The following is a 15,445-nucleotide window of genomic DNA, read 5'->3' on the forward strand; positions in this document are numbered from 1 at the left end:
ATCCGTCAGGTGCTAGAAGGGGACTAAGGCAAAATCTGGGGTGGCTGCAGCCCCCTCCCCCCTCTAGCCACTGCTCACCCCAAGCTCAGCCACCACAGAGAAAAGCCTGGCACAGCCCTGGCTTCAGCCTGCAGCTCCAGCCCGCCTGTCCCGCCCTGCACAGATCCAGGGGCACATGCTGCCCCCCACCATGCTCTCCTGGGGTGCATGCAGCAGTGGGATCCATCACCCCCCAAATGAGCCACAGCTCCATCCCGCACCCATCCCACCCAGTCAACGACTGCCCCAGCCCCACTCCTCCCTTACCACAGGCAGCTTTGATCTGCCCCCCCACGCCCCTTCCCCTACAACAGATTTACCAGCTGCACACAGCCTTCCAAGTGTTGGGCTGTGCTCCTTGGTGCCTGTGTGCTGCGCTGCAGCTGAACACATGCACAAGCATTTATTGGCCAAATTACCAGCCACATCTGGAACCTAAACCCTTATTTCCCATGGACAGTTGGTATCTTTTTACACAATTTTCTACTTCCACAGTGTTTTTTCAAGAATTTAACAACAATGTAAATCAAAGCCTGATTGCACCTTTATCTGTAACTTTTGCTAAGCATTCTGTCAGTGACCAGCTAAATCCTACCACTGACCACTGGATCATGAGATATTTCATATTTATACTTAGTAGTAGTAAAACAAAATTCTGTATAAAAATTTAGGTTCACATACCCTCCGATTCTGGTACTGATATTTTTTGAAGACATTATTTACTGTGTCAAGAAGTTCTTTTATTGCACTGGCGATGTCCCTATTTGGCAAGAGAAAAATTAAATTGTAACATCTTTAAACGAGCTTTATTAAATACTGAATTTAAGCTTATTTTTGAGGCAGAAAAATCAGTCACACTCATTTCTAAATTAATTCTGTAAAAGAGAAAATAATTTTAGATGTAATAGTTTGACCAAACACAAGTTACATTATCAGCAATTCCACATCCAAATTAAGAATCTGTAATGAGCGTCTTTCCACTAATATAAAAACTGGTGTTAAAACAACTCAATTATCTGTTCATATATTTAAATCAGTAAGAACCAAGCTCTTTTCCAGATATGCAGGCAGCTCATCGCAGCCTCAACAGTACAGGGATACCTCGTTTTATTGCGCTTCGCTTTATTGCACTTCGCAGATATTGCGTTTTTTTTACAAATTGAAGTTTTGTGGCAACCCTGTGTCGAGCAAGTCTATCGGCGCCATTTTGTCAACAGCATTTGCTCACTTTGTGTCTCTGTGTCACATGTTGGTACCACCCAACCTTCAGCAACCACCACCCTGATCAGTCAGCAGCCATCAACATCAAGGCAAGACCCTCCACCAGCAAAAAGATTACGACTTGCTGAAGGCTCAGATGATGGTTAGCATTTTTTAGCAATAAAGTATTTTTAATTAAGGTATGTACATTGTGTTTTTAGACATAATGCTATTGCACACTTAACAGACTACAGTATAGTGTAAAGATAACTTTTATATGCACTGGGAAACCAAAAAATTTGTGTGACTCGCTTTATTGTGATATTCACTTTATTGCGATATTCACTTTATTGCGGTGGTCTGGAACCAAACCCGCAATATCTCCGAGGTATGTCTGTAGTTGTACATGTAGATCTAACGGCAGACTGACTCTCAATTTGTTCCAGAGTTATCCATTATATACCTTAATATAGGATACCACTGGGTTCAAAACTGGAAGAAAGCATTCAAAGTACCATATTTACTTGATTCCAAGATGAGGTCCTCTCCCCATCCCCCATTTAACATGGGGGCGGGGGGAAGCCACTTCTCTTGGAACAGAGTATAAGGCAACAGGGGATGCAGGCAGCTGCTGCAACACTAGCCCCAACTCTGGGATGGGGCCAGAGATGCAACTGCTGCCAGCCTCGCCCACCCCCCCATGGCCTCTGACCCTGAGCCACCTCTCCTACCCCGCCATGTTTACCTTTGCTTTGGTGCCTGCAGGCTCCCCCCACACTCCAGCCTGGGGCACAGCATGGCCCCAGCCCAGCCTGGTAGCAGTGGTAGCAGAGGGGACAGACACAAAGTGGGGCAGACTGATTGCCCCCCCCCATTTCTCCCCACTACTTCTCTCCCTCTTGCTGATCCCACTGTGCCCCTGCCACTTCCTCTCCTGCTGTGTCGGGGTAGAGGTTGCATCTAAGATGACAGCCCCCCAATAATTAGATTCTATCCATTGTTATAATTTTCTAAGTTATAAATTTGTTATAGTTTTCCATGTGTAGAATCTAATTATGGGGGGGGGGCATGTCATCTTAGATTCAGGTAAATAAGTTAACTTCTTTTAAAAACAATCTTATTCTAGAATCTCACACACAGACGTGATGGATACAACTCCATCTTATTTTGATCTTGAAGGACTTAAAATCAGCTGTTAGAAACACACCCTGCAACAACACTTCAGTGTCCTATTCTATATTGATGAGAGAAGCAACTATGTTACTGCCACATTCCTCACATCAAAAGAACTCCACACCCCTTATAACCACTATTATACCAGTGTCAGTTAGTAACAAAGAAATATATATTTAAAAAACAGTGTGATTTCAGCTATTAACAAAGGAAGGTAAGAAAAAACTTTCCAAAACTTCTGTGCTTCTGAAAATTTTTAATCCCATCCCCTAGACACCAAGGAAAAATGCAGCTCTACCTAGGTACTTTTCTGATAGTGTGTTACAGGCTATTTCCTGCTTGATACTGCTTACATTTTGTATTACTATATCAATGGAGAACAGTGAAATTAAGTTCAATGAAAGCAGCATAATAAACAGAGGTGCACCGACACAAAGAAAATTGACTACATCAGAAATTGGCCTGAAGTGGCCAATAATTTGGCCAACAGATGTCTATGCATGCACACAGCTGCAGCGTAGCATGCAGGCAGCAAGGAGCACAGCCCAACATCTTACGAGAGCTGCATATAGCTGGTAAGTCTGTTGTGGTGGATGGGGAGTGGGGAGGGGATGGAGGGGGCATGGGGAATGTAGATCAATGCCCCCCATGGTGAGGGAAGGAGTGGGGCTGGGGTAGGCCCAGGGTGGGGCATGCACGGGACAGAGCCACAGCTCATCCAGGGGGCATGGGGGAAAGAGGGGAGGCTTGTTTGCTTGTCTGGTGGCTCCCACCACTGCTCCCACTGCTTGTCCAGCAGTGCATGGGGTCGTGTGCCCCTGGATCTGTGCAGGGCATGCCAGGCAGGCTGTAATTGTTGGCTGGGGTCAGGGGCCACACTGTGCTTGGGATAGGCAGCAGCACTGGGAGAGGGCTATGAGGGGGGCTATGGCAAAATCTGGGGTGGCTGCAGCCCCCCCACTATTAGCCTCCTCCCAGCACTGCCATCACTTGCCCTGAGCACAGCACAGCCCCAGCCTGCCCTGCCCCGCCCCATGCAGTTCCTGGGGCACACACCCCTTCTCCGCACCCCACAGATAAGCTGTGGCTCCCTCCCATGTCCGCACCACCCCAGCCTGACTCCCTCCCTCACCATGGACAACATTGATCTGCCCACCCACACCCTTTCCCTCCTCTTTCACCACAACACTTACCAGCTGCACACAACTGTATTGGAACTCAGATTGGTATCAGCTGATATGCCTCCTTAAAAATTGGCTATCAGTGTCGGCCCCCAAAATCTCTATTAGTACACCCCTACTAATAAATCAAGTTTAAGTTTTTGCATGGATACGATATCTTAGTCTGATCCCTTTTGTTTCACGTTTAGTAGTTTTCAGATACCTAGCTTATTAATTTCAAGCAAACTGAATTCAGACATGATTCTTCAGGTAAATGTGACCCTATTAGACCAACTAAATAGTTGGAAAAAACTTGGGTTTTGCAAGCTTTCAGGCATAAACACCATTCTTCAGGCATAAGGAAAGTCTGCTGTTGTTTTGTGCTCTCCTGAATGGAACAGAAACCAACATGCAAAGTGCAGGTCTGTGACACAGTAAATGTGGGGCAACGAGGATCAGAGGCCACAGGAGACGATAGGTGTGAGACAGGTGGGGGAGGGAAGGGACAAATGTTGACCTGGTGATAGAATGTAGCTAGTAAGATGTAGAGAGGTTACCTGTGGTTATCAGATGGCAGGCAGGTTATAACTTGCCATAAATCCAATGTTTTGTAAACTCCCTTTGAGGATCAGAACTCTCCCCCCAGTACATGGTCCAATAATAGATAAAACCAAAGGGGAACCCTTTTCCCCTCTTAAAAACTGAAGTAACCCTATAGATCTCAGAGTTTTACGTGATTGACAATTTTCAGAAGAAAACGAGTACATTTTAAACAGCTCAGTCCTTGATACAGTGTTGCTGAACTTGCAATTGTGGAAACAAGACAGGTATGATTGTGGGTGTCCAAATTGGCATGTCATTCTTTGACATCTGGGGTCAGCTACCATTTACTTAAACCAGTGGTTCTCAACTGGGTTGCTGCAAAATCCTTTCAAGTGTTATGCAGCATGGGTGCTGCTTCTGCAGCTACGTAAAAGTGTTACATGTGCCTTGTGCACAGCCAGACCAGGAAGGGCTGTGGTACTCATGCACATATGCCTCCATCAGGGCTTTATGATGAGCCTAAAAAGAGGCAGGTGTGCCCACTCTGGCCTCAGCCCTTCCCAGTCCACTCTCTTTCTGGAAACAGTAGTGGGCAGAACAGTTCAGCCTTCCCCATGCACTTATTTCTGGTAGATGCCATGCAGAGTTGAATGGGGGAGGACCCAGTTTTACAGTCCAACTCGAAATTTAAACTAATTTTAAGACAGAGCTTGATATGTTGCTGGCCCTAACTGTTCCTTTTAGAAAACTGTTCTAGAACGATATTCCTGCGATGGTTAGAAAGCTTCTGAACTTGCAGCTTATAAATTTACTCATAGCTAGTTTATATGCTTTGGGTTTTTAAAATACCTTGAACAGAAAAAAATTGATTAAATTTGGTTTTAAATATTTACATATCATGTATTAAATATCTAACCCCCCTCACTAGTCAGTTGTGTCCCCACCCCCAAGTCTCTGCATTAAACATGTCCAAACAAGTTGTCATATTGCATAGACACAAAGGAAGTAATCCACACAGCAGATGTGGTGAAGTGACACATTTAATGTGATAGAACAAACCTCTGCCATGACAGAAACAAAAAGTTTCCTCAAAGTACCACCACAATCAAGCTTGTCTTTTAAATTGCAATAGCGGTAGAACTTAGACATGGAGCATTTTCCCTATTCCTGCTTCTAATTGGTACTAGGTGACAGACAGGGCTAGATCAAGGTGTCTGGACAGGCTTTTAGCCACATTTTCTAGAGGAGAAGGGCACTGTCACATCTCCTTTGTAGTCAACAAGCACTAAAACTAACATTTTAATACCCATCAGTGTAACATTAAAAGTCAATGCTTTCAGCCTGAACTGAAGATAAATAAAGAATGCCACACTTACTTGATTGTCTGAAGAAACCGCACCCTATCATTGATCTCATCAGGGATCTTACTGAGAATATGCTTAAGTGCTCGTGCCTTTTCATTTAGGTCTTGGAATTCAGGCTCTGGCCTTTCAATCATATATTCTGATGGGGAAAAATATTTGAAACAAATTACTAGGAACTGTCAATTATGCCCAGCAACTAAAAAAAGTGCTGTTTCATGAAGTTTCACCATCAGCATCTCAACTGTATTTTTAAAAGACACACAGACCTCATAACGCATACACCAGAAACTGCAGTTAGTTTCTATAGAAATAGACACACATTCTATTAAACATCTTTTACTACTGTAGTAAACAAACAAAGCAGAACAATGAAAAAAATTACAACATTATATTAATCCAATCTTTTTTTTAAAAAATGGTTCTTAATGGAGTTAAACTTTTTAGTGAATCCTTTTTTCTAATGTTACGCACATTGCTAGCACTTTTTCTCCTGATTTCAGTCTGAAACTGGAGGTGGGAGAAATCACACACATATATTGAGAAAAGAACATGCATGTACATTTTAATAATTTATTGCTTCTCACTGAGATGATTAAATTAGGCATTTTCAATTACAGAAGATAAATAGACACAAAAAGTTTAATGGGGGGGGAAATCACTGGATCCAGTGATATAACCATGCCACCATGTATGTTTATTATAATAGGCTTTTTGTTTGGTTTCTTTTTTACTTTTAAAATGAGCCTCCACCCCCACCAAAACAAAAAAACCAGATCCAACCCTGAGTATTATGCATTATTTGGGTATTCACATGTACTTCAAATACACAGTCTGTCCAGAATCAGAAACCTTCCTGTATTCCCAGGCTTATTTGCAAGACTTAAACAACAAAAAACATTAAAAAAGAACCCTGAGCCCCACATTTGCCTCTCCTATGAAGATCTCATTATGCTATTTATCCAACAGTACCATCCTTAGCAACGATACATACCTTCTACATCATCAGCTGACATACGCAGGAGAGATTCTGTGAAGTTAACTTCTACACTTTTTTTCTCCAAAATTTTCACAATGATATCCTGTGTGAGACCTGGATTTTCTTTTTCAGCCTAGGTTGCAAATGGATATTCCAATTTAAAAGCATATAGAGACTTGGGTAAACATTTATTACTTTCAAATTCAGTGCAACAGTTTATGTGAACAAGATCAATTTAAGAACTAGAAGCAGAATAGACAGAAAACAAACATCAAAGCATTTTCTGTAGCATTTTTTCCACCTAAACGTCCATTTTTCTCATCTTATGGAAGTATTTTTGCATCAATTATTGCAGCTCACGAAAGAGCAGTTTGAAAGATTTTAGACGGAACCAACGAGGAAAGGAAAGATGCACTCCTAGTCAGAAAAACAGAACTCCATCACCTTGCAAAATTTTCACTATTATGTTAGTTTTTTGACCTTAAGGGTAACTGCCACCAACAAAGCACTTTATATTTTAGCTACCTAATAGTTTCACAAGCCCGCAATAATGCTGCCATGCCAGCACCAATTTTTAGTACAGGGCAATGATAAAAAAACCCTTCAGTTTTGTGGATTTACTCTTTCAAGTGCTCCGGGGTAGACTCATATAAATCTATGAATCATACTGGATTTTGGGAGCTTCTGCAGGTTTCATCAAGAAAAGTCTAAAAGTCCTCTCCACTTTCCTTCAGAAACTTGATGCAACAGTTGAAGCCTAGTAAGTGGTCATCTTTCTTGCCAAGATGCTTTAAAAGAGCAACACTACTGCACTGAGGCTAGCCTCATGCCAGATTTATATGCCATCAAAAAGAGCCTGAAGGCCCTCTCCTCAGAACAATGTTGAGATAGGTAATGAATTGGGTACCAAGCTGTATGGTACCCAGGGAGAATACTTTGCCTCGAGAACCAATGCACAGGGAACAAAGCTCTGCAACTTTTTTAGTCTAACAGTCTGATGGGTCAGGCACTTGTGCAGAGTGGCAAACAGTTTTTAGACCTCCTTTATCCAGAGGAGGACGACTGAATTCACATCTCCCACTTTTCTGCAAAGTGCTCTGGCCCATACCATGGACTAGGCATTTCCAAGCATACCCTCCACCCATGTGACTGAAGCTAAGAGAGGAAGATATGTGGGGCCATAAACAGAGCAAGACAGAGAGCGCATGGGTCTGTGAGATGGGCCCCTGCCCTGGAAAGGAAGGGGCCCTGGATTCTTTTCCCTGATGGGACAAACACTAGTCTAGCTGTGTATCCATTTCATCTATTACTATTAAATACAAAATGGACAAGGAGCCAGAAAAGCTGAGATTCCTTGCAGAACTACCTGAAACATCTTTTCAGGGAGGCAGGTATTTGCATGCATTTCTTGAGAAATGAACAAAAAGTCCAGAAGCCACAAGCTACCTCTCCTCTCTTTAGTAAAATTAATTAAAAAAAAAAAAAGTTGACAGTAAGTCATAGAATCACAGAAAAAAAAAAAAAAACAAGGTTGGAAAGGACCTCAGGAATTCATCTAGTCTAACCTCCTGCTCGAAACAGGACCATCCCCAACTAGATCAAAGGGACTTGGTCTACCTGGGTCTTAAAAACCTCCAAGGATAGATATTCCACTATCTCTCTAAATAACATGTTCCAGTGCTTCACCACCCTCTCAGTGAGAAAGTTCTTCCTAATATCCAACCTAAACTTCCCTTGCTGCAACTTGAGACCATTACTCCTTGTTCTGTCATCTGCCACCACTGCAAACTGTCTAGATGCATTCTCTTTGGAACCCCCCTTCAGGTAGTTAAAAGCTACTATCAAACCCCGTCTCAATCATCTCTTCTGCAGACTAAATAAGCCCAGTTCCCTCAGCCTTTCCTCAGAAGTCATGTGCCCCAGCTCCCGAACCGTTTTCGCTGCCCTCTGCTAGACTCTCTCCAATCTGCTCACATCCTTTCTGTAGTGGGGAGCCCCAAAACTGGACACAGTACTCCAGATGTGGCCTCACCAGTGCTGAATAGAGGGGAATAAGTATAGTATAACCTCATAAATCTGGCATGCTTGGGACCAAGCACCTGCCAGAAATTTGAAAATTCTGGATTTTTTAAGCCAGAGAAGCAGCTGGACCTGGAGCAGCTGTCGCACATGGAGTGGTGGCATGGGGTGGTGGATGGTGGCTGCAGCCACCGCTTGCAAGCTTCCCCCTCTGCTGCTCTAAACAGTTAATCGCACCCTGAAGTGTAACCCAGCCACACATTCAAGCAATTAATAACCGTCAAAAATGTAATAATTTTGTGGCTGGTTTCCATTGCACCTTAAAATGAATGTGTGGCCATGCCAGGGCCCATTTGAGCCCCAAAGTGGTCTCCATGCTGCCACCAATTAGATGACTGGCAGCTGACTCAAGCCACCCCAGTGGGTTTCCAGATCCAGCTGACAATCAGCTGGCTGTCAGGTACCTTTGCTGGTACAAAGGGAGCCTGGGGTCATGATGCCGGGTTCCACCTGTAAGGTACAACAGAGGTCTGAGAGCCAATCCCAAAATTGTGAATTCTGCCATGCATGTATAACATGGCAGGAGGAATGATTGTTGGGATTGCAAATCAGATCCTATAATGCCGTTAAGTGAACATCTGTCAATAGCTTTAAGCTAACACTTCATTCATGCATGTAAGTGAAATAAGTCAGCTAGAGAAAGAAAACAGACTTTCCAAAAAAGCAGAAGTTGATGCTGTAGCTGTAAACTACTTGATTCCTTCAGAGCAGCTTCCAAAAGAAGATAGTACAGTAAGGGAGACAGACAGCCAAAAATACATATTAGATTAAGCCAAGTTCCAAACATCCATTTATAGCATAATCAAAATAGCAGGTACAGCTTAATCTTTGTTTAATAAGTTTCTTCTCACCTTAATAAAAGCTGCTCTCAGTGTCTGAGCTGCAGATAGATTCACTCGTTCTAGCTGCAATGAAAGTTTAGAATGATTAGCAATGCTGTTTTCATCAGAATTAGAAAAGTCAATTAGTTACCTTTAGCCGTACCTTTACTCCATTCCGCTTACTCCTTTGGGAAAAGAGGGAATAAATGAGCTCAATGACTCTCTTGAGCCAGAGATCTGGAAATCTGATCCCAAAAGAAGGGATGATTCTGTTCACTATTTACTAAAACTAAGATGCTAATGAAGAAAGCAATTGTATGAGGCTGAAAAAATCAAAGTCTGGACCAGTAACAGGAGTCTACTTAAACACCAGAGCCCATGAACAAACTTAAATTAGTTCCAGTATTTGGAAAGATAATGGGTTTTCTTCAGTGGGGTGCGCTACTGAATGAGCCAGGTCAGTTTAATCAATTTTTCCTTTGTCAACCAAACTTGTAATCGCATCAAAAACGATCTTGTCCAACAAGATCTATTTCCCGTGTCAGAAGTCACGTTAACTGGCTTTAAAAGATGGTTTGAAGCATTTAATTCTTTACTGATTGACCTTTCCCTGACTTGCACTCAGTACAGATCTTGGCCTAACTGCTCAGTAACCAAGGGAATTCTAACGGGCTGGAATAAAACTAGTATTCTAGGAACAGTTAAAAGGGTGATGGGTCAGAATACTTCTCTGATAATTCTTTTATTACTTTTGGGTGGAAGCTGCCCAGTCCATCAAATTTAACACACATATTTAAACAGCTGCCGGCTAGCTTGCTGTCTAGTTACGAAACTAACCAAGTATTTTTAACTTTCATAAACCAGTACTCATTCTAGCTCCATTTCTGGATTGGCTCTTTATTCAGTTAATTCTTTCACCTACACAGCAGGTGCAGGCACTCTTTGCTATTAATACACTAATCTTAATGCATGTCATTTCCATTTTAATGGAAGAGGAAAGCAGCTGTTCATTTATCATTTTCACATACTCATTTTGAATTTTAAATATCAGGTTAAAAAAAAAAAAATCAAAAAAGATAAGCTTTACACTCTCTCTACATTGTCCATGAAACCGCTCAGCTCCCACCACTTAAAACCCAGTGAAAAAATATCACTGATAGAACTTTGTTAGCATAGATTAAAGGCTGCTTGCTGGTATCTTATGACTTTTAATTATGTAAAGTTCAGCAAAACAGAAGCTCTCCAAGCCAGACATGAAATAAGACACATACCTATTCAACTTTCTCTCTAGCCCTTCTCCTGTAACTCCTGTGGGCTATTACCAATTATCTGCAAATCGCCCCACCTGTATTCAGCATTCAGTGTATACACTAAAGAAGCTTGTCAAACATATAATTATGATAGGAGAAGATCCTGTATCACTGGGATGGATCTCTCTTGCCTGACCCTGTATGTATCAAAGCAAAAAGGTTCATGTATACTCTGAGAAATCCAGCATGCCACATTTCAGTACAGTTGCATATAAGCAGTGTTAGTAGCAAAGCATAAAGAAGTGTAATCTCTGGGTTTCCAATCTTACATAGAATTGTATATCAAGGTTGAAATGGTTATAAGATTTAGCAGATGTGGCATTCCTTCTGTGGATCAGGTTGGACCCGATGATCTCTAAGGTCCCTCCCAGCCCCTAACAACTACGAAATTATGAGTGTACAACTTTGGGGCAGGATAGGCTCCTGTTCAATACACTTCACAGACAGAGTGTGCATGTTATGAGCGTGCGGGGACATCACTCAGAGGGCAGATATAAGGTTGTGTGAGCGTAAGTCCGCATTTTTTGGTTTTGAGAAATCTGAGTTCTTAACTAGATATTTTGCAAGATACACCACCAGTAACCTTAAGAAACATTATTAACGTAAAGTTTCATCGATTTTTAACAAAGGAAAATATCTGTAGGAGTTAATACTTATTCTGGCAGTTGTTACTGCCACAAAGATTTGCAGCCAAGATGCTAGTTTGGTTAGGAAAAGCATGCTTAGTGTTCTTACTTCTCTTGTATAGTTTTTATACTAGAAGGGAGATCATGCACTGAAATGTTCGGACTGTAAAGTCATTCTTAAAGCTAGCAAAAGAAAAATTCAGATGTGGCACATGTATCCCCAAACTTAATAGGCTTATCACACAGTGGTTACAGTAATTCTAAGTACATGAAAAAAGACTAGGGCATCTCCTTCTCCATCAGTGCCCATCCCAAAATAGCTCTAGCCACCCATCTACACTTCCTTTATTGTTTTATTAAAATCAGGGCTGTGCAACTAGCAGCTCACTAGGGCCTGGGGCTGCCTGTTAGCCCTTGCCCAGCCACCACTCTCCTTATTGCTTTCACCTGCTGCTGAAAGCCAGGGGTCTCTAGGCTCTTCTTCCCACCCCAGAGGGTGGGCCAGCGCAATGCTGCAGCAAAGAAGCTGAGTTTTGGGCTACCCATGCATGGTGTAGTGACTGTCCACACATGCAATTCAGCAGTATGAGGGGGTGGGGGTGGAGGAACAAGAGCTGTTGCCTGCATGGACAATGTAGCAGGGAGGTCTGGGGTAGTTCAGCCTGGAAGCCCACAGTTCATGCTAGTGCAACCTATGAGACATGCAATCCCCACTGGTGTGGCCCTTAGTCACTTAGTAGTTGGAGACCCTGTACTAAATCATTAGCACAAAAAGCTACTTCTTGCTGTCTGATGTTCTCTTCCACTGTACTCATAACTTATCATACGGCAGGTAAATTACTGGACAGTCACAGAAGCAGGAGCTGTACACTGCACCCTGTACAAACTATCCTTCTCCCTACAACAGACTCAGATATCCTGAGACTTGATGCAAGTTCATGAACTTCAGAAAACTTAGAAATTCTAACTTTTCAGTTTAAAAGCACTCTTTATCCTTCATTAAAAGGCCTTCTATTCTAAATACAGAAGATACACCACTTCTCTAACATTATAAGTAATCACACTGTTTAGACATCATCTGACTTGGCTTCCCATCTCAAAGGCAGAGATTTTTAGCCCCACATAAAACAGGGTGTTTTTATGCAAGGTTACTTTTGCCATTACAAAAAATCTGTAACTTCCCAAACTAAGAAAGGAAACATTGAAAAAGAACTAGTGGGAAGGAGGTGGGGGAAAAATGTCAGGAGAAAGAAGCTGCTGGCTTTATGGATTTGTAGGAAATCCTTTCATATCAAGACAAATAATTTATGTTACTCATCTCATCTCAGGGCAGGGGGTTGGATTTGATGATCTAAAAGGTCCCTTCCGACCTTAAAATCTATGAATCCCTTAGTTTCAAGCATCACATTTCCCAATGTCAAAATAGAGCATTACACTATAAACTGGAGAACATACCTCATTGAAGACAGGATACATAACAGCATAGAGTGGCATGGAAACCATAGAAGTAGTCTCTGCTTCATTCTTCATCTCTTCCATTGTCATCCTCATTCAAAGACCCACTTCTCAGGATAAATGCTATAAGAGCAAAAAACTCCTCATTCACCAAAGTGTTTCTTCCTTTTCCTCGTTGTGTAAGAATACTTAAAGAACTTGAAAATTGTTACCCTAAGGGGAAAAGACAAAACATCATAAATGCTAATCTACTACCACAATTTCTAAATGATAGATTACAACATGAGATTTCAAACAGTAGATTTACTGCTAGGTGATAACTGTGAGAGGTGATTTGCTCACAAAAAATTCTTAAATTCCTTGCATTTCTACCTAATGATGATGTTAAAAAGCAAGTAATTTTAGCTCATACAGGAATATTTTGATAAGTCAGACATCACTTTTAAAAGGCATTCACACACTAGCTTGACACTTTGTAAAACTATTAAAGAAAAGGTAATTTAACATTACCTTAAGAGGTCATACAAGTGCTGATTTTTGGGGACAGGCATTACATCTAGTAGTAACTATTGTTTTTTCTCTCTTACTTATTGATAATGTCCACAAAATGAACAAGCATGCCAAGTAGAATAGTGGACTTTGTAATGAGAGTAAATGCCACTAGATTAAGGCTATCCATCTAATTAATCAGTGAACAGTCATATATTGTCTAAGCATTACTACTTAGGCCACATTTAGCCCATGATTTAGAAGCTAAAAAACCTATCACAGACATTTATGGTTTCATAGTTTCATAGATTTAGGGTCAGAAGGGACCTAGAAGATCTTCTAGCCCGACCCCCCGCCAGGGCGGGAGAACAAAAAAACCCCCAAAACAAAAACGGGACTCAAATGAGTCCAGCCAGGTAGGCATCCAGTCTCTTCTTAAAGACCCCCAGGGTAGGGGCCAGCACCACTTCCCTTGGAAGTTGGTTCCAGCTCCTAGCCGCCCTAACTGTGAAGTAGTTTTTGCGGATGTCCAATCTATACCTCCTCTCCATCAACTTGTGCCCATTACTCCTTGTTATGCCAGCGGGCGCTAGGGGAAACAGCGTCTCCCCCAAACCCTTCTGGTCCCCCCTAGTGAGTTTATAGACGGTCACCAGGTCCCCCCTCAGCCTTCTCTTGTGGAGGCTGAATAGGTTCAGGTCCCGCAGTCTCTCACTGTAGGGTCTGCCCTGTTGTCCCCGGATCATGCGGGTGGCCCTCCTCTGGACCCTCTCCATGTTGTCCACATCCCTCCTGAAATGGGGCACACAGAACTGGACACAATACTCCAGCTGTGGCCTGACCAGCGTCGCGTAGAGGGGGAGGATCACCTCCTTGGCTCTACTCGAGATGCACCTGTGGATGCACGATAAGGTCCGGTTAGCCCTGCCAACCATGACCTCGCATTGTCGGCCCATGTTCATCTTGGAGTCAATAATGACTCCAAGATCTCTTTCTGCCTCCGTGCTCTCAAGTAGGGAGTTCCCCATTGTGTAAGTGTGCTGCTGGTTCCTACTGCCCAAGTGCAGCACCCTGCACTTGTCCGTATTGAAACGCATCCTGTTCCTGTTAGCCCACCCCTGTAACCTATCCAGATCCTTCTGCAATCTCTCACTCCCTGCTAGCGTGCTCACCTCCCCACAAATTTCCTTGCCATCCAGCATTTTTTTAAACAATGGAATAATTATAAATGTTAGAATAATTCAGAAGCACAAGCATTCATGAGGCAAGAGATGGGCAGGAGTTAAAAAGATATGCAATGCCCTAGTCTCATCATGATAATATAAAGTGCAGTACATTAGTCACACAGATCACTATTCCCCCCCAGCAGATATTTGGCATACATTAGCCAGATAGTTTAGATATTGATTAGAGCAAATAGAAAACTTACAGAGTGTATCTAAAGAGAAATATAGCATGATGAGATGCACGCACATTGTAATTTCCTCCTTTTTGGAGGTGGAAAACAAAAACTTATGTAGTAGTTTATGGTGAGACACATGGTAGATAATGCTTCCTTAAGAACATACACCTGCAGGATTAGAAAGCAGTCAGGCTTAAATATCAGGCTCAAAATAACTAAGCATATGAACAAACGTGATCTTGAAAAGAAGGCTCAACATCCCAGTTACAGATTGAATTATGGTCATATTGGACAGCCAATGTGAAAAGACTATCAGAGTTTATCACTCAACAGAAATTGTTATTAGAAAATTTACTGGTCTTTACCTATGACTAAGTCAAAGACAACAGTTAAAGCTTAATGCAAAAACTATCATTCCTTGTTGGGGAGTGGTGAGGGAAGGAGTTGAGCATATATAAGTCTTACACAAATTGTTCTTTTAACCAGTCTTATGTCACCTGATCATCAGCCATATCACTGCAATTCACTTTACTCATTTTCAAATAATGAAGAGAAACAAGTTTTTGAGGAAAGGATTTGTTATAAATTATATAAAGCACTATATTTGCATGATTTATAGCAGGGGTGGCCAATCTGGGGCACCAGGGCCGCAGTCTCTGGTCATGACACATGGTAGACCAAGGAGGGGACCAAAAAGCAAAGCAGCATCTGCATGATGTCATGCAGGGAGCACAACAAAGAAAGCAGAGCAAATGATCAGGCAAGGGAAGGCACTCAGAGTGGCATTTGCTGCGGGGGGGGGGGGGGG

General features: G+C 42.3%; 1 protein-coding gene across 1 annotated transcript in view; it reads right to left on the reverse strand.

Annotated features, from left to right (window-relative positions):
* Window positions 1-15,445, reverse strand: part of PDCD10 (programmed cell death 10) — a 37,091-nt gene that overhangs the window by 9,167 nt on the left and 12,479 nt on the right. Inside the window, exons 2-6 of the mRNA XM_019503248.1 lie at window positions 12,747-12,959; window positions 9,386-9,439; window positions 6,471-6,588; window positions 5,492-5,618; window positions 721-799 (exon numbers count right to left, since the gene is read on the reverse strand). Of these exons, the coding sequence (XP_019358793.1) occupies window positions 721-799; window positions 5,492-5,618; window positions 6,471-6,588; window positions 9,386-9,439; window positions 12,747-12,842 (474 nt within the window). The 5' untranslated portion in view covers window positions 12,843-12,959. The remainder of the gene's footprint in view (window positions 1-720; window positions 800-5,491; window positions 5,619-6,470; window positions 6,589-9,385; window positions 9,440-12,746; window positions 12,960-15,445) is intronic.

This window comes from Gavialis gangeticus, unplaced genomic scaffold (assembly GCF_001723915.1).
Source record: "Gavialis gangeticus isolate Ggan-Ray unplaced genomic scaffold, GavGan_comp1, whole genome shotgun sequence".
In the NCBI taxonomy this organism is placed as follows: Eukaryota; Metazoa; Chordata; order Crocodylia; family Gavialidae; genus Gavialis; species Gavialis gangeticus.